At 40.6% G+C, this 17,618-nt stretch overlaps 1 protein-coding gene across 5 annotated transcripts in view; it reads left to right on the forward strand.

The window, feature by feature from the left end:
- Nucleotides 1-17,618, forward strand: part of sec31b (SEC31 homolog B, COPII coat complex component) — a 93,764-nt gene that overhangs the window by 20,380 nt on the left and 55,766 nt on the right. For 3 of the 5 annotated variants that reach the window (XM_048616262.1, XM_048616265.1, XM_048616263.1), the window contains 8 exons: nt 2,154-2,249; nt 3,012-3,020; nt 7,648-7,788; nt 11,303-11,445; nt 12,207-12,306; nt 12,565-12,726; nt 15,014-15,166; nt 17,212-17,442. In XM_048616262.1, the coding sequence (XP_048472219.1) occupies nt 2,154-2,249; nt 3,012-3,020; nt 7,648-7,788; nt 11,303-11,445; nt 12,207-12,306; nt 12,565-12,726; nt 15,014-15,166; nt 17,212-17,442 (1,035 nt within the window). The remainder of the gene's footprint in view (nt 1-2,153; nt 2,250-3,011; nt 3,021-7,647; nt 7,789-11,302; nt 11,446-12,206; nt 12,307-12,564; nt 12,727-15,013; nt 15,167-17,211; nt 17,443-17,618) is intronic. The other 2 variants (XM_048616264.1, XM_048616266.1) reach the window with 1 other exon arrangement.

Below are 17,618 nucleotides of genomic sequence, written 5' to 3' on the forward strand. Positions count from 1 at the left end.
CTGGTGCCGTTTTTACACTGTTGCTCGGCGAAAATGGAGGCACTCCTTCTTCTAATACCACACAGACTACAGCAGTTTAACATGGTGACTCCTTGCCATCTCTTTGGCAGTAAATGCTAATTTTCTCATTGGCGCCTATAACTTCTGATTGAGTAATGAATAACAACAATCAGAAACTAAGAGTTCAGTTCTCCCATGACTACTTATTTACTGTTTCAAATGATTTAGTGAATATGGTTCTGGGAACATGGTGACAGGAATACCAAGAACTATTAACGTGATTTTAAAGGCTTAAGATTGTGAAGAGTTGTAAGCCACTTCAATTGTGCCGATAGGATACTATCTGGTAGAAATCTAGATAAGCAGTTTTAACCTCTACAGTGTGTTCTTGCAGTGAAGTACATTTCTTCCTTTGGCTTCCTGTTTCTCCCAGTAAACAAATTGCTGGAATTTGGCATTTAACTGCAATTAGAGTTATACTGACACCGCAGAGTTAAGATGGGGTTGTCTTACCTGTGGTCTCGTAAGAAAGCCAACCTCGTATTAAGTGTGAACAAAGTGTTGGGAAGGAGAGGAAAGTCTCCACAGCAGTTCTGAATGCCAAATATTGGTATTGGTGAGATGCTAAATGTGAACAAGTCAGATTGCAGCCAAGACATTTTTTGTTCTTTCATGAACTGTGGGTGTCATTGGCAAGGCCAACATTTATTGCTCATCTTCAATTGCCTTTGAACTGAATGTGAGTGCTTGTGAGGGCAGTTCAGACAGTCGTTAGCAGTCACCCAAGTTACGTTGGTCTAAAGATGTGTATAGACCAGACTGGATAAAGGCAGCACATTTCTTTCTTCAAAGGACATTGATGAACCAGGTGTTGATTACAGCTGTCAAAGTCACCATTATTCTGACTAGCTTTCACATCCAGATTTTAAATTAATTGAATTTAAATTCTGTCAGGCACTTGGGAACCCATGACCCCAAAATGTTAAACTTGGCATCTAGATTACTTGACACAAGCACTACACCACCATCTCTGTACACGATACGAATTGAACACTGACATGGACAAAGTGATTGCATGCCTTTAGTAAATGAAATTGCTGCAAGCATCACATTATTTGACCAATGAAATTGCTGTAGAAAAAGCTTTGTTTTTGCAGTTGGTTTTAAAATTTCTGCTCACTTCTTTCTTTGAGCTCCCTCAAAATCCATGGGGATATTGCATTTGATACTGAGCATTGCACTTCAGGAAGGATAAGTTAACCTTAGAGGGAATGTCATACAAATTCAGATGATTCCAGGGTTCAAATATTGTTAAGAGGAATGTTTACTTAGACTAAATTTGTATTCCCTTGAGTGTCAAACAAGTGATCTGGTAGAAGTGTTGAGAAATGTTTCATTGCAGGGTGCAGTAGGATAGATAGAGGAAACTTTTTCATTTGGTGCATAAACATAGAATCCCTACAGTGTGGAAACAGGCCATTTGGCCCAACAAGCCCACACTGACTCTCCGAAGAGATCCCACACAGACACACCCGCTACCCTATCCCTGTAACCCTGCATTTCCCACGGCTAATCCACCTAACCTACACATCCCTGGACACTGTGGATAATTTAGTACAGCCAATCACTTAACCAGCACATGTTTGGACTGTGGGAAGAAACTGGAGGAAACCCATGCAGACACAGGGAGAGTGTGCAAACTGCACGCAGACAGTTGCCCAAGGCTGGAATTGAATCCGGGTCCCTGGCGCTGTGAGGCAGCAGTGCTAACAACTGAGCCACTGTGCTGCCCTAACTACAGAATAACAGAGCAATTAGCTAAAGTTGGAGCCAGATTTTTTAGGTGTGACATCAGGAAGCACTTACTTACACAAAGAAAAGTAGAAAGCTGAAGCACTCAAACCTGAAAGAAATTTGAAGCTACTGGTCAATTGGAAATGTTTAAGCTGAACGCAATAGATTTTTTAATGTCAAGATTTTAAAGGGTATAGAACCAAAATTGTAAGTAAGAGTTAGGACACAGACCAACTGTGTTTATAATTGAATGATATAAGAGATTAAATAACTGGTCTACTTGTGTTCCTATGTTCCTAAATTATTGAGTTTAATTTTCTAATTTTACTTCTTTAATTTTGTTTTCATATTTTCTTTAGAATAATCTAATGGCTTCTGGAGCGAATGATTCTGAGATATATATTTGGGATTTAAATAATTTCAATACACCAATGACACCAGGAGCAAAGTCCCAGGTATGTTCAACTCATTAATTGTGAACAATATTGTACCTTTATTTTTGATATCACTGGTGGATTGAAGCACTTGGCACAGGGTGGGGAGAGTGGGTGGATTGAAGCACTTGGCACAGGGTGGGGGGAGTGGGTGGATTGAAGCACTTGGCACAGGGTGGAGGGAGTGTATGGGTGTTAATGTTCTTTTTTTTATTCATTCACGGGATGAGGACGTCGCTGGCTAGATAGCATTTATTGCCCATCCCTAATTGCCCAGAGGGCAGTTAAGAGTCAAGTACATTAGTGGGTCTGGAGTTATGTGTAGGCCAGACCAGGTAAGGATGGCAGTTTCCTTCCCTGAAGGACATTAGTGAACCAGATGGGTTTTTTCGACAATCAACAATGGATTCATGGTCATCATTAGATTGTTAATTCCAGATTTTTATTGAATTCAAATTCCACCATCTGCCATTCTCTAATTATGAGTACCAACCGTTGATGGGTGCCAAAGGTTTAGGCTGCTTTGTGTACAAAACCACATGAAAACAGAATGATAATCTTGATGCTGCCGTATTTGAGCCCTGGAGTGAATGGATTTTGCAGTTGAAATAGTTGTCAGAATTGCCCTCTGTATCAGTACATGTGCACCAGTAACTGGAACTTAGACCACTTTTCCAAACACTTGATTAATACACACTAAGAATGTTTAATCAGCTTTTAATGCGATATAAATAACACCACTCTTTTGCTCTCTCTCTCTCCTTCCTACCTATTTATCAACAGCAAAGAGAGGTAAGGATTAAAGTACACAATCTGCAGGTATAGCCTGGTAAAGTAGAGATCTGCAGAATTAACTTGGTTTGTCCTATTTCTTCACTCTGGTTGCAATCTTCCATCTTTGTTTATTTTCTGACTTTTTCTTTCCCTCCCTCCCTGCATCCCTCCATTTTGCGTTTGTCTTTCAGGGCAAGCTACTGATTGTGTACATGTGCCATCTTATTTACAGGATTGTCTACATAGTTCTCTGCTTTCTCCCTTGTCATCTTTCATCTTGGGTGTGCATTTTCTTCTCTGTCTTTGAATGTGTGCCTTCCTGCTCTATCCTAATTGTCTGCAATGGATGAGAGGCTCCCTGTTCTGCCTTCATTGTTCACAATGGATGTGTGCCTCGTTGCTCTGTCCTCATTGTCTATAATGGGTATATATGCCTTCCTGCTCTGTCCTCATTGTTTGCAATCGGTATGCGTTCCTGTTCTGTCCTCCCTATCCATATGGTGCAAGCTTTTGGATAATGGGTAGAATTGATTCAGCATGGTTTGAATCAAGCATCAACAATTAATGGAGACAGGTGTTTTGCTCCCGTGACCCCACCTATCTGCCCCGCCATTTTAAACGTTATGTGTACTCATAAATTCATTCCGTCATTTTTGGGCTTAACGCCATCTGGTCTTGCATTATAATGGTTGTAATTATTTATGTTAATCAACCTACAAATTCTTCCACTACTTTTGACTACACTTTGATGGAAGGATGTGATGCTATGAAGACAACTTTTGCAGTATGTGTGCCTCTCCTCGTTGTTTATAATGTTAGTTTTTCTCTCTCCATTCTGTTGACAATATTCACAGTCTGCACATTGATTCCTTTCTACCCTGACTATGACCATACTATTCACAATGTCTATATCGCAACTGTGTTCGGGCTTTCCACTGTTTTTTAGCAGAGTGACATCTCATTATGTGTGCCTGTCCATCTTTCTACTCTGCTTGTTTTTATTTAAACCCTTTTCTCCTTTAGTCCACATTGGTGCTGCTTTCTATCTCCCCTTGCTGTCTAGTATCTCTCCACATGACCTCTAATGTATGAGTGATCTGTTCAGTTGTTTTTGGCTCTGATGTTTTTTAATTAGTTCCCTCTTGGTTTTTCTTGCTAACCTCTTTCTACCCGTCCTGGGCTCACTGCATAATTATATACAAAAATATGTCAAAATTCTATGAGCTATTTAAAATATAACCAGAAAAAGCGTTAAAGCATGAGTGGAAATTATATTGTTCCTCGTATGTGCTAGAAATTAGGTTTACGTCATGGCTGTTACTTTTGGAATGTTGGATATGGTGATGGAGTTAAAGTTCACTCATAGTCTGAATTGCTGTGGCAGCATGCACCTTTACATGCATGTTGTAGTCTGGAGCAATTGTTTATGATAATGGAGTTTCCAACATTCTTTCTACATGGTTTTTTTCTTTCATGTAACGTAAGGAAGTTCTTCTGTTCTTGCCCCGTTTCGTTGGTGTAGGTTAGGAGGATTTGCAGGTTGTTACTCCGCTTGTGTGAATATGTTATGAATGCACCTTCCATGGCCATCAAGTCCTGGGCTGGGACTTGAGCCTGGAGCTTCTGATTGAGAGGCAGAGGTGTACAAGACCTCCGAAATGTTGGTTATATTGGGGAGACAACAATGCAAATACACATAATAGGGCTGAAATGTATAGTACAGTATACTGAAAAATCACTTCACAAATGATAAAGCAGGTAGCCGAGGGAGGCTTAAAAATCGACAGGTTACAGACAAAGGTCGTGACTGCATAGAAATGCAAGGAATCAGGTCAACATGATCAAGGCATAAGTGGAAATTGATGGAAGTGCAGGAACATGACTGTAGTTCTGAGGACATAAACATGAACAGGATGGCAGAAAGGGGATGTGGTGAACACCTGTGATGCTCATTGATAGAAAGCACCAGATTGCGCAGGCAAATTAACATTGAGAATTAGACAAGAACAGTACACAAGAAAATGAACAATAGAATAAATTTCACAGGCAGCAGCTAAGTGAAGCTAAAATGTAAGGTGGCAATATGCCAATATATCCACAGCAAAATCTGTCTGAATAAATGTGCACCCCTCTGGTACTGATGCTGTGGGTTGACAAGGTGCTCCTTTACAAGTGAGAACTGGCTCTCACTCTTTTTCCACTAATAGAATGGAAGTTTGTTTCTAGTACTTCAAAATACTTTCTGGATTAAAGGAAAACAAAGAACTGCAGATACTGGAAATTGGAAACAAACAGAAATTGCTGGAAAAGCTGAGCAAGTCTGGCAACATCAGTGGACAGAAAGCAGAGTTAACGTTTCAGATCATTGACCCTTCTTCAGAACTGAAGTTGTGCATTTGACTGGGAGTCTGTCTGATGAACTGAAGACACAGAGAAAAGAAGAATTCTAATCTCCAGTGTTAATCAGCTGAATCTGATTGAGCACAAATGTAGAAAGTTAAGATAAAAATATTCAACAATCTCAACAAGAAAATAATCGAATAGCAAAGAGATTACGGGACATTGTGATGAAGTTGTTGCATTGACAGACTCCATTTGTCAAAATTCCTTTGCCAGCACTTTGAATGAGCTAGGCCATGCCCATTGCCCTCTTCCCATTGCCCTTTAAATATTTTTCACCTCAATTGTTTATCCAGTCCTCTGTTGAATGTGCTTCTGCCACCCTTTCAGTTGATGCATTCCAGATCACAAATGCAATTTGTCAAATTGAGTCACTTTTATGATGATGCTCCTTGGTGTAAATGAGGAGTCAGCCAAAGTTACACATTGCAAAGGAAAGCAACATTTTTGTCTGGCAATAATATTTTACTTTAGAACTCTGCACATTTACCAGTAAACTAGGATTTTGCTAGTTTAAGCTTTTTCTATCTAATGAATAGATCAGGGTAGAAATTCTTTTAACCGCAAAACCATATGTTTAATAATGTGGCAATGTAGAGCATACTGAACCAATGACACAGTTTGTATTTGTGGTGTTAGCTAAACTATGTTACTGACTGTTGTGATTTATTAATGAGCTGGAAATGGGCACCAACACTTTTTGGCTTTTTTATTTTCTATTTTGGCTAGAAAATTAGGGTGAACAAGTCTCAAGAAATCCACAAATTCCATTGATCTTGTCAGCCACAAAGTAGCTTTTGGAAGATGTGTGCGAAAATACTTTCTTCTCCTTGGGCAGAGTGTGGGGCTAAAGGGCTCTATTTCAGGATGGCAGCCAGTGACAAGTGGAGTTCCGCAGGGGTCAGTGTTGGGATTGCAATTATTCACGTTATACATCAATGATCTGGATGAAGAAACCGAGAGCATTGTTGCTACATTTGCAAATGACACACAGATAAGTGAAGGGACATGTCGTGTAGAGGAGATGGGGAGGCTACAGAAGGATTTGGACAGGCTAGGAAAGTGAGCAAAGAAGTGACAGATGGAATACAATGCGGGAGGTTATGCACTTTGGTAGGAAAAATAGAGGCATAGATTATTTTCTATATGGGGAAAAGCTTCGGAACTCTGAAGCACCAGAGGACTTGGGAGGCCTATTTCAGGATTCTCTTAAAGTTAACCTGCAGGTTCACTTGGCAGTTAGGATGGCAAATGCAATGTTAGCATTTATTTCGAGGGAACTAGAATACAAGATCAGAGATATACTGATGAGGCTGTATAAGGCTGTGTCAAACCACATTTGGAATATTGTGGGCAGTTTTGGGCCCTGTATCTAAAGAAGGACAAGCTGGGGTTGGAGGGTTTGGAGGGGCGAGGGTTCCAGAGGGAGTGTACAATAATCATCCTGGGGATGAAGGGCTTGTCATATGAGAAACTGTCAAGGATCTTGTACTTTGTCTTCTCCTCTGTTTAAAACAACTCAGTTTAGAGGGTTGAATGTTTTTGAGGTCTGTTTGTTATTTGAAGTCTGTCTTGTCAGAGTATAACTACGCACTTCCTGCACTGCTCTAACTCGTATCATGACTGACCAGGACTGGTTCCCTGTACCCGAATGTATTCCATACAACCTCTGACTTTGTCTTCAAGCATTATGCAAGTCCCTCACTATGAAATGCTTCACAGCTTTAGTCTTCTGACCTTGTATGCATTGGTGCACCCACCAGAATAGTGCCACCTTCTACTGGCTTTGCTCCACTTTGGAATTCGTTCCCTGTGCTCTTCTATCTCTCTACTTACTGTCCTGTAAAAAGTCAAATTTTGATCATATGTCTAAATTATTCCTCTAGTCTTTCCCTTCCTGTCTTAATACCCATCTTCCATTTGTGGAGCACCACAGCCAATGTTGAAATGTATTCATAAATACAAGTTGTTTCTTTTCTAACTTCTTTTGCCAATGCTACTTCAGACTGCCATGGCTATGTGTGTGTCTCCTACTGAATTTTTCTTTAAAGCTGTCTTAGTTGCTAGGATTCAAGTTTTGTGCATGTGTGTATCTGATCAGTTGACACTATTTCCTGAAATTCATTTGCTTGAGTCATGAGAAGGGCTGAAAGTGCTTGTGAAGGATGTGTGATACAGTCATGAACCATTTCTCTTAAAATCCTTTCTGATATGTTTGGTTATGGAATCTTCTGAATTCATGCAGCCTTCTGAGGATATCAGCTGTGTAGCCTGGAATCGACAGGTGCAGCACATCCTGGCTTCTGCCCATCCAAGTGGCAGAGCTGTGGTATGGGATCTGAGAAAGAATGAACCTATCATCAAAGTCAGCGATCACAGCAGCAGAGTGAGTACACACTTGGTGATTCTTTATGTACATTTCCAGAACTTTGTGTCTTTGTATCCAGTGGATGAAAATGAGCTGCTGTTTCACCAGTTTAATATAAGTAGCCATTTGATAGTACAGAACTTGATTATTGCTGCAAAAAGACACATTTTGTTAAAGCTTTTCACCTTGCACTAGTCGGGACAACTTACAAGAATGGCTGGGAATGATCAGTGCCTTCCTTCTGTTGCAAACAGCAAAAAGTCTATGCTGTTTGATATGAACCACTAGTGTTTGGCAAGTACGGTCTACATAACTAGCATTGCACCAGCACTGAAAATCACCTACCATGTTAAATATTTGTGTGAAATGCAGAATGCTTTTATGACTTGACATCAGTTTTCTGTTATTGCCAGTGTAATACTAATTATGTTGGCCACACAGTCTAAAGACTGCATAAAATCAAATGAGGGAGTGCTGCCTGGATCACTGTTTACCAGTTCCCTGGTTCTGACACTGGGCTTAAATATGTAATGTGGTGTGATGGAAAAACACTGGAGGCAGATGTTTCAGAGCCCAAGAAAGTTCTGATTTTATTAAACAAGCAAAAATAATATATTTACAAAACAAGAAAGTGAATATCAAATTGAAACCCTCCTGTCTCTGACTGAGACTGTCTCCCAGTTACCTTAAGCCTTGGTTAGTTAATACAGTGGGTAAAATAAATACAGTGGGTGACTATTACTATACTAAGAGGGAAAAGAGAGAGAGAGAATTACCTGCCCTAGACTGTTAACCCCAAGCCCCCCCTTCCTTGTCTATGGCTAGCCCAGCTGGGTTAGAGGTCCCTGTGACCTTGGGCTCACCCCTGGTGTGAAAACGCAATTTTGACTGGCTCTGTCTGTAATAACAAGGTGTAGAGCTGGATGAACACAGCGGGCCAAGCAGCATCAGAGGAGCAGGAAAGCTGACGTTTTGGGCCTAGACCCTACTATCTCTGGCTGTCTCTGTAGTTGCTTGCTGTAGGTGGGACTCTTCGAAGGGCCACAGGTACCGATAATAGTCAATCTGGCTGTGTCTGTTGATGTGGTTGGACGCGTGGGACCGGCCTGGTGAGTACCCTGGTTTTTCTCCTCCTCCTGGTGGTTCTTGCGAGCGGGTGGCTGTTGCGGCTGGTGGAGAATGTTGTTGGTGTTTCCCCGGTTGGTGTTTTGTGCCTCGGGAGGCCTTCGGTCGCCTCCGGACGTCGAGTGGAGATTCGTAGTTAGTTTTCTGGTGTTCAGTAGTTTGTCTCTCTGTACTGGTTTCGCAGTGCCGCACTCACAATGCAGGATTCTCGCTCTCTTTCCTTCATTCTCTTCGCTTTTCCTTCGCTTTTCGCTTCACCTTTCACTTCACAGCTGTGCTGGGGGCTCAGGGTCTCCAGTTATACCCCACTGCAGACCCGCCTTATTTCCCGCCAAATCTGTGAGTTATTGTTCCTCCTTTCGGGGCTGAAAGAGTTTCCTGAGCACTGTGGGTGAGAATTATTTTTCGATTAAAATGAATGGTTTTGATGGGTTTGGAATGTCCGACATTTTCTTTGGATGGGTATATGTTCAGTTCGCAGAGTGGTGTGAAGGTTCCAAGGTGAAACAGGTTTGCATGTAACGCAATAGTGTGGAATGTTCAGTAACTTTGTGCCTGAGCACTGATTTGGAATTGAATGGGTTGATAGCTGTGTAGGCTCCAAAGGGTCTGAAATTGTTGAGACCCTGAGGAAGGGTCACCGGACCCGAAACGTTAACTGGTTTTCTCCTTCACAGATGCTGCCAGACCTGCTGAGCTTTTCCAGCAACTTTGTTTATGTTCCTGAAATTGTTGAGGTTTTTTATTTCCTGTAGACTGGCTTAATTTGTTTTAGCTGAGGCATGATGGGGGGGTGGTTTTCCTTCGGTTTCAGTTAATCAATCCCTGTCCCAGACATCTGCCCCTGGGTTTGTATATTTCCCAGTCTGTCCCAGCCAGCCTCCCTTCAGTTGCAGCCCATGGTTTCTGGAGTCCCAGTGACTTTAATCCGATAAAGTATAATTCCCACAAATTCGGCCTTCAGAGGGTTTTTAAGTCTAGGTATGTCCAACAACTGATGGGGATTTTTGCCCCACCTTACACAAATAGCAAGTCCAAGCAAGGCAATTTACTAAACATACGCAGAGATAGCAAGAACTGCAGATGCTAGAGTCAGAGTCAATACAGTGTGGAGCTGGAGGAACACAGGAGGTCAGGCAGCATCAGAGGAGTGGGAGAGTCAACTAGACTGAGGTTCTGATGAAGGGTCTGGGTCCAAAATGTTGACTCTCCTGTCCCTCTGATGCTGCCTGACCTGCTGTGTCCCTCCAGCTCCTCACTGTATTTATTAAACATATGCAACAGCCCAGACATACACAACTGAAAACTGCATCCACCATTAGTTGCAATTCTATAATTGGACGACATTGCAATATATTATTGACTGTTCCAAGAACTGCACTGGCAACCAGTTTAAAATTGTCAGTCAGGCTCAGTGTTTCCCACTTGCTACGGAACCTACAAATATTAAAGACAGGACCTTGTTCTTTTAAGACAGAAAGAACCAGTGTATACACTGTGCCTGTTTCAACTGAAAAAAATGGATGACAGCCATTGCCTGATTCATTCCTCATGACAATACTGATCAATAACAGTCAACACGCCTGGTTTAAATTTACACAAAGCTTGGAAGTTAACTATCAGTCATCATCTAATGGGTGCATTCTGTATGGTAATACTTCGAGCAGTTAATCCACATACCAATAAATCAGCACTTTTTTTTTCATAAGTTTAAATGGATATTCGTCTTTACATTAAAATTCTTGCAAATTAACCTAATAAGAGCATGATGAAAAGCTTTGACAAATGGTTTGACTATTTTGTTTAATATAACTTTTTTAACAACTTTTTTAAAATTTCTGTGGATATTAAAAATAGGTGAATTATGCTGAAAAATACGTGGATGCTTTTTGAAAGTAAAATCCTTAGCTCTGTTGTATGCACAATGGGGGTGTGTTTGAATGAGCCCTACTCTTATAGGATGACGATCTCTTCTACGTATTCATGGTGAAATACATCAGGTCTGTCTCAGTGCAATTCCCAGTGAGTATTGACAAATGCACCAATTTTCACCTAGATTGATACGAATAAGTAATCTTGCAGATCAAAACCAGGAATGGAGCTGTAAATCAAGGGGTTGTTCCTGTGAGTTGGGATAAGGTGTGGTATTAACATGCTTTATTCAGCCTTTAACTAGTGCTATACCTGACTTAGTAGTGCCTAAACCTTATGTTAAATGCCTGAAATGTGGTTTGTCAACACTAGCGTTCATCACTTAATAGTCACCATGATTATAACACGGAAGGAAGCCACTTGACCCATGAGTCTATGCTAGCATTGAACCTAGCGATTTACCTACATAAGTATCCTAGAGATGTAGGTTAGTGTCATGTAAAATAACCAGCATGGTTTAATTTGACTTTTGCAGATGCGTTGTTCTGGTATGGCCTGGAACCCTGAAGTTGCAACTCAACTTGTTCTTGCATCAGAAGATGATCGAATGCCTATACTGCAGATATGGGACTTGCGGTTTGCCACGTCTCCTCTCAAGGTGTTGGAGAATCACACCAGGTATTTAAGCATTATTAAAACACAGTAAGACATACTGGACTGCACACGCATAATTCTAGACTTTGCTTTCAGAAGCAATAAAAGGCTGGGGAGCATGAAGACGTGGACCATGTGCTTTTAGGGAATATGGTATTGAGAAATGAGGTAGAAATAAGTTATCCGCAAGATTGCAAAGAAACTAAGAGTTGAAGTTTGGAAATAAGGAATAGTTTGTCATTTGTGTTTTCTCTGGTTTGTTACATTCTATTGATTTAGATATTTAAAATGCAGTGTTACCTTTCTGAGCAGTTCTGTTCCCAGTCCTTTCCTCCTTGATATTGTGTTTTGATCCACTTTGTTCCTTCCTTCACACACTTCTTCCTCCATTTCTAATTTCTCTCATTTTCTTGTGACCAACTTTCTTCCTGACTTTATTTGTTGGACAGTTCTCACCATTCAATGAGTCTTCCACCCCAGTCCCACCCATTGCCTTTCTGCCTCTTGTCTACACAGTCTTTGTTTATTTCTAGACAAATTTTTATTGTAAATGTAAAAAATATTGTTGAGAGGACGGGCAATCCTAGTCTTCAGTAAACTCTGAAAATAATTTGTTCACGCCAGTAGAAACAGGACAGTTACAGAGCTAGACCATGGCCTCGCCAACTTTGAAAGGCTGAGAGCAGAAGCTTACCCATCTGTTAGGAAAGAGAATTCGAGCTGGAAATCTGAAAGTGCAGGTTTAGTTGAATTTATTCCCTAACAATCTTCATTTTATTGTTCAGGGGTATTCTGTCCATATCGTGGTGTCAAGCCGATCCAGAGTTGCTCCTAAGCAGTGCAAAAGATAATAGGATCCTATGCTGGAATCCCAACACTGGAGAGGTGGGTGACAGGCGCTTGGAGTAACAGTGAGTTCTGTCTCAGTCAAGTGCAATTGAAGTTTTTTTTTGTAAATACAGATGATGTAAATGACAACTAAATTCAACATAAGCCCTCATAGTTGATCTGCTAATGGGATTTAATTGTTCTTTCTCAGGTAACAGCAACCTAATGGATAATCTTGCTAACTCTTACAATCTGATGTGCAACAACTATCTGTTTAAATTAGACACTCAGTATCGCTGGTATCATTGGTTTCAGGTGGTCTACGAGCTACCAACAAGCAGTCAGTGGTGCTTTGATGTCCAGTGGTGCCCACGGAACCCAGCAGTCCTCTCAGCTGCTTCCTTTGATGGACGAATCAGTGTTTATTCTGTCATGGGAGGGAGTCTGGAAGCACAAAAACAAAGCCATGTCGACAAAGTAAGGCCCCATACATAGCAATATGACAATGACCGGATAAGGTGCTTAAGTAATATTGATTGAGAGGTAATTTTTGGCCAGCATACTAGGGACAGCTACCCTACTCTTCTTTGAAGCATGATCCTTTAAGTTCACCTTGGAGGAGCAGTCGGGTCCTCGGTATCTTTGTCTTATCCAAAAGAGGGTAGTTCCAATTGTGCAGTGCTCCCTTAGCACTGTGGGTATCACATAGTAAAAACCTAAATGATTAATTGATAAATGTTGGTCTTGCCATTAATACATTGAAGTTAACTTTGAAAACAGGCGACAAAAAATGCTGCAGAAAAGTTACTTCTTTTGTGGAAGGACGTTAATAATGTTCCAGGATATTTTATATCATGCTGCTATAGTTTTTCCTGTAGATTTGCCAATTTAAACCGCAGAGCTGGAAAAAAAAACATGACATTTTATTTTTCGTAAGCACACCTGTTAACATTTAAATGGTCAACCAATATAATTTTCATAGTTTAAGCTGGTGCCATTTTAAAACAATATCCATATTCTTTTTCTTAGCACAGCACTAGAACATCAGTTTTGATTTTTGTGCTCAAATTTCTGGCATGGGGTCTTGCACCCCCAATCTTGGAATTCAGAAGGTGAAAATGCTGCTAACTGGGTCAAAACTGATTCAGCAAATACACATCATTGAGATGAGAGGCATTGGAAGAATTCAATGCTTAAGTGTTGGCTGCTGTGTGTTTCAAAGTACAAACTTCCATTATCTAAAATTTGAATTTTCATTGATGTTAATTTTCCTCTTAAAATAATGGGTTTTAGAGTCATACAGCATGGAATCAGACCCTTCGGTCCAACCAGTTCATGTTAAACATAATCCCAATCTAAACTAGTCCCACATACCTGCTTCTGGTCCATATCCCTCCAAACTTTTCCTATTCATGTATTTTTATGTAACTGTGCCCATATTCACTAATTTCCCAGGAAGTTCATTTCACACCTCATCTACCCTCTGTGTTTTAAAAAAAAAATCTCCCCTCGTGTCTCTTTTAAATCTCTCTCCTTTCACCTTAAAAATTTGCCCCCTAGTCTTGAAATCCCTCATCCTAGAGAAAAAACATCTACGATTAACCCTGTCTGTACCTGTCATGATTTTATAAACCTCTATGGGAGGAGGATATTGACAGTTTCTTCTTCAGTGTTGCTATTTTCTGCTGTGTTCCTTGTAGTATCACTGACTCCAAGCTTCTCTTATGGCAAAGCAATCTTGCTTTTCAATACTACCAATGATCTAAATGTAGAGTTGACGTATATGGAGATTTAAGGGGATTGTGATGTTCAATAACATCATGTTCTCCATTCCCCATTTTCAGCTCCTCTTGCTAAAGTATCTGTTTAAAACATAATACTTTATGTTACCCACAGTGGTGTCAATATTTATTGCTACTGTTCTGTTCTCAAGATACTTTGTCTCTTTGCAACACAATTCTTTGTCATGACATTAAGACCGTAAGACATAAGAGCAGATGTTAGACCACTCAGCCCATCGAGTCTGCTCTGCCATTCAGTCATGGCTGATAAGTTTATCAATCCCATTCTCCCACTGTCTCCCCATAACCCTTGATCCCTTGACAATCAAGAACCTATCTATCTCCATCTTAAGTATACTCAATGACCTGTCCTCCACAGCCTTCTGTGGCAGTGAATTCCATAGATTCACCACTGTCTGGCTACAGAAGTTTCTCATTATCTCTGTTCTAAAAGGTCTTCCCTTTACTTGTAAGGCTGTGCCCTCGGATCCTAGTCTCTCCTACCAATGGAAACATCTTCTCAACGTCCACTCTGTCAAGGCCATTCAGTATTCTGTAAGTTTCAATTAGATCCCCTCCTCATCCTTCTAAACTCTATAGACTATAGACTATAGACTTTTAACTTTTAAGTATGGTACCGAGTCTAATAAGGAACCATTGTTTGACTTGTTTGAAAAGAACAGCCTTCAGGATTTGGCTGTAATAATTCATGCTTCAGCTTCTTTCAGACTACTGTCACTCTCAGGTTTTCTGAAGTATTTCTCCCTCTGTATTCAAATTGTCAGAAAGTCAGTTGAACAGATTAGATTTCACCAGAGGTCTGAAATTTGTCCTTTTTTGATCCTGATGCTCAATGACTAATTAAGTTTTCTGAAAATTAAAGAGCCATTTGAAACTTTCACTTTGACTACAGTATAGAGTTGCAGGTTTTAATCTACAAAAGTGCTCTGAAATTCCCTTTCTCACTTTGTTTTTGGATTTAGATTTCTTCCTCATTCAACAATCTGGACCCATTTGGAACAGGGCAGACTCTTTCTCTTCTAGATATCCCACAGAAAGCAGTTCTGCCCACCGTGGTCCTTCCTTTGAAAAAACCCCCCAAATGGATCCGTCGACCTGTGGGAGCATCATTTGCTGTAAGTCATGACTTGCTATATCGTGCGATTGATTGGTGAAGCACTGTCCCTAATCTTGTAAGGTGGAGTCGACATAATTTGCACCTGAATCAGAAATGTCATACATGTGGAGTTTTATGGGAACTGTGATGTTCAATTACAGCATCAATAAAATTCATTGCAATGCAGTCTGTGATGTCAATATCTAGACCTTGTGTGAACAACCTTTCAGAAGAATGTCATTGATTTTCTCCGAATGGTCCCCTCATTACCATGCCACAGGTTGGCTAGATTGGCATTTTGAACTTAGCCCTAATGAGTTAATTGTCCCATCAGGTATTTGCTACAGCATGAGCATTCTCATTTAAACTGCTTGGTTGAAAACTTTTGGCCGGTGCACTTTTCAGGTCTTTCATTGGCAGCTTGAAAGGAAATTCCCTTGTTTTTGTTTTCTTTCCTCGGTAGATGTAGGCTGATTTCTTTGTGCACTATGATGTGCTGTTCAGGATTGGTATGTTTTGTCAGGGGTAAGGAAGTTAGCTAGAAATCTGTTTTCCAGAAAATGTCTTATTATCCAGGCTGCTTCAACTCCTCTTGCTGCTCAGAGTGCCTGCAGTTAAACCACAAGATGGAGAATGCATGTACAGTCTTAGCTTGCTGATGTATTTGTCAGTTTCATCTCTGGAGTGATTTCCTGTTTCGAACAAAATAAGAGCAAGCTATGTCCATAGATGTCTATGTCTATATGTGTCGATGTCTAAATTAACTTAAAAAAAAATCCTCCATATTGGTCCTGTTTGGAAAGTGGGAAAGTGGTAAAGTAGCAAAGCTCTGCAATTGCCTGAATTGATATTGTTCCTTCAAGGCAAAATGTCTTGCTGTAACATTTGTAATTGTTATTAAGAGGAGTATTATCAGTGGTATTATCACTAGACTATTAATCCAGAGACCCAGGTAATGTTCTGGGGACAAAAACAAATTTTCTGGAAAAGCTCAGCAGGTCTGGCAGCATCTGTGAAGAAAAAATCAGAGTTAATGTTTTGGGTCTGGTGACCCTTCCTCGGAACTGAAGGTGGCTGGGAAAACATCAGTTTTATATGCAGAAAAAAGGGAGGGGGATAGGGTAGGGAGTAAACAATAGGATAGAGCCGTTGGACAGACAAAGGAGTTGATAACGATCAGGCTGGGAGGGTGAATAGCTGTTAATGGGGACTGTTAGTGACTAACTACAGGTGGTGTGTAATGGCAGGCTATGTGGTAACAAGGCCTGGTGTGTGGGGTAGGGGGCAAAGACAAGTGAGAGTTTAGGCCCTAAAATTATTGAACTCAATATTGAGTCCAGAGGGCTGCAGAGTCCCCAAGCAGAAAATGAGGTGTTGTTCTTTCAGCTTGCATTGTGCTTCGCTGGAACACTGTGGCAAGCCAGAGACACAGATGTTGGTCAGGGAACATGGTGGTACGTTAAAGTGGCAGGTAACAGGTAGTTCAGGGTCTTTTTTGCAAGCAGAACGTAGATGTTCTGCGAAGCAGTCACCCAGTCTACACCTACATTTGAGGGACATGGGCCAAATGCTAGCAAATGGGACTAGATTTATTTAGGATATCTGTTCAGCATGGATGAGTTAGACCGAAAGGTCTGGTTCCATGCTGTACAACTCTGTGACTCAGCATGACTTTAGGGATCTATACGTACTGTGTTGATTTAATTTCTTTGATATCCTAATTAACTTCTCTGAAACCACTTTTCAAAGTATTGCTGAGAAGGGAAACATACTGTTAAATTCCTTAAACACCAGGACAAAAGCAAGAATATAAATTTTAAAGCAAGCAACAATTTATCCTGCAGAAGAAAAGTACAACAATTTATTATTCCTGTGTCTGGCAGATATGTGCAAGACAAAAATTTTCAGCACCATGTCTTTCTTTTTAATAGTACTTCAGTTCTAAAATACCAAGCGATTTCTTCAGAGACACTTGTTAAACAATGTGCAATTTTATAATTATGCGTAAATAAATCAAGATTGGCTTTCAGACCACTTTTTTAACCCTGCATCTTCATGTTGCAGTTTGGAGGGAAGCTGATCACTTTTTCCAACTCAAAAGCGACTCCACCACAGATACAGCAGTCTGTTGCACGTCAAGTGTTTGTCAGTGTGGTTACTACGGAGACAGAATTTTTGCGCCGTTCCAACGAACTCCAGACAGCCCTCCGGTCAGAGGCTTTCGTTCAGTACTGTCAGTCCAAGATTAATACTGCTCCTACAGACTTTGAAAAGAACATCTGGAACTTCTTGAAGGTGCATGTTACTTTGACAGCTTACTGAATGCTCAAGCTTGCCAAATGTGCTTGTTAAAATTCACAGCCAACTTTCTTCCTCAAACAAAACATTAGTTCAAAGTATGAAAGCCGTTTTCAGAATATTTTAACTAAGGTTTTTGATGTTTTGAAAGTGTGTGCACGCTACAGTGTGGA

This window comes from Rhincodon typus, chromosome 34, assembly GCF_021869965.1.
Source record: "Rhincodon typus isolate 14 chromosome 34, sRhiTyp1.1, whole genome shotgun sequence".
NCBI lineage: Eukaryota > Metazoa > Chordata > Chondrichthyes > Orectolobiformes > Rhincodontidae > Rhincodon > Rhincodon typus.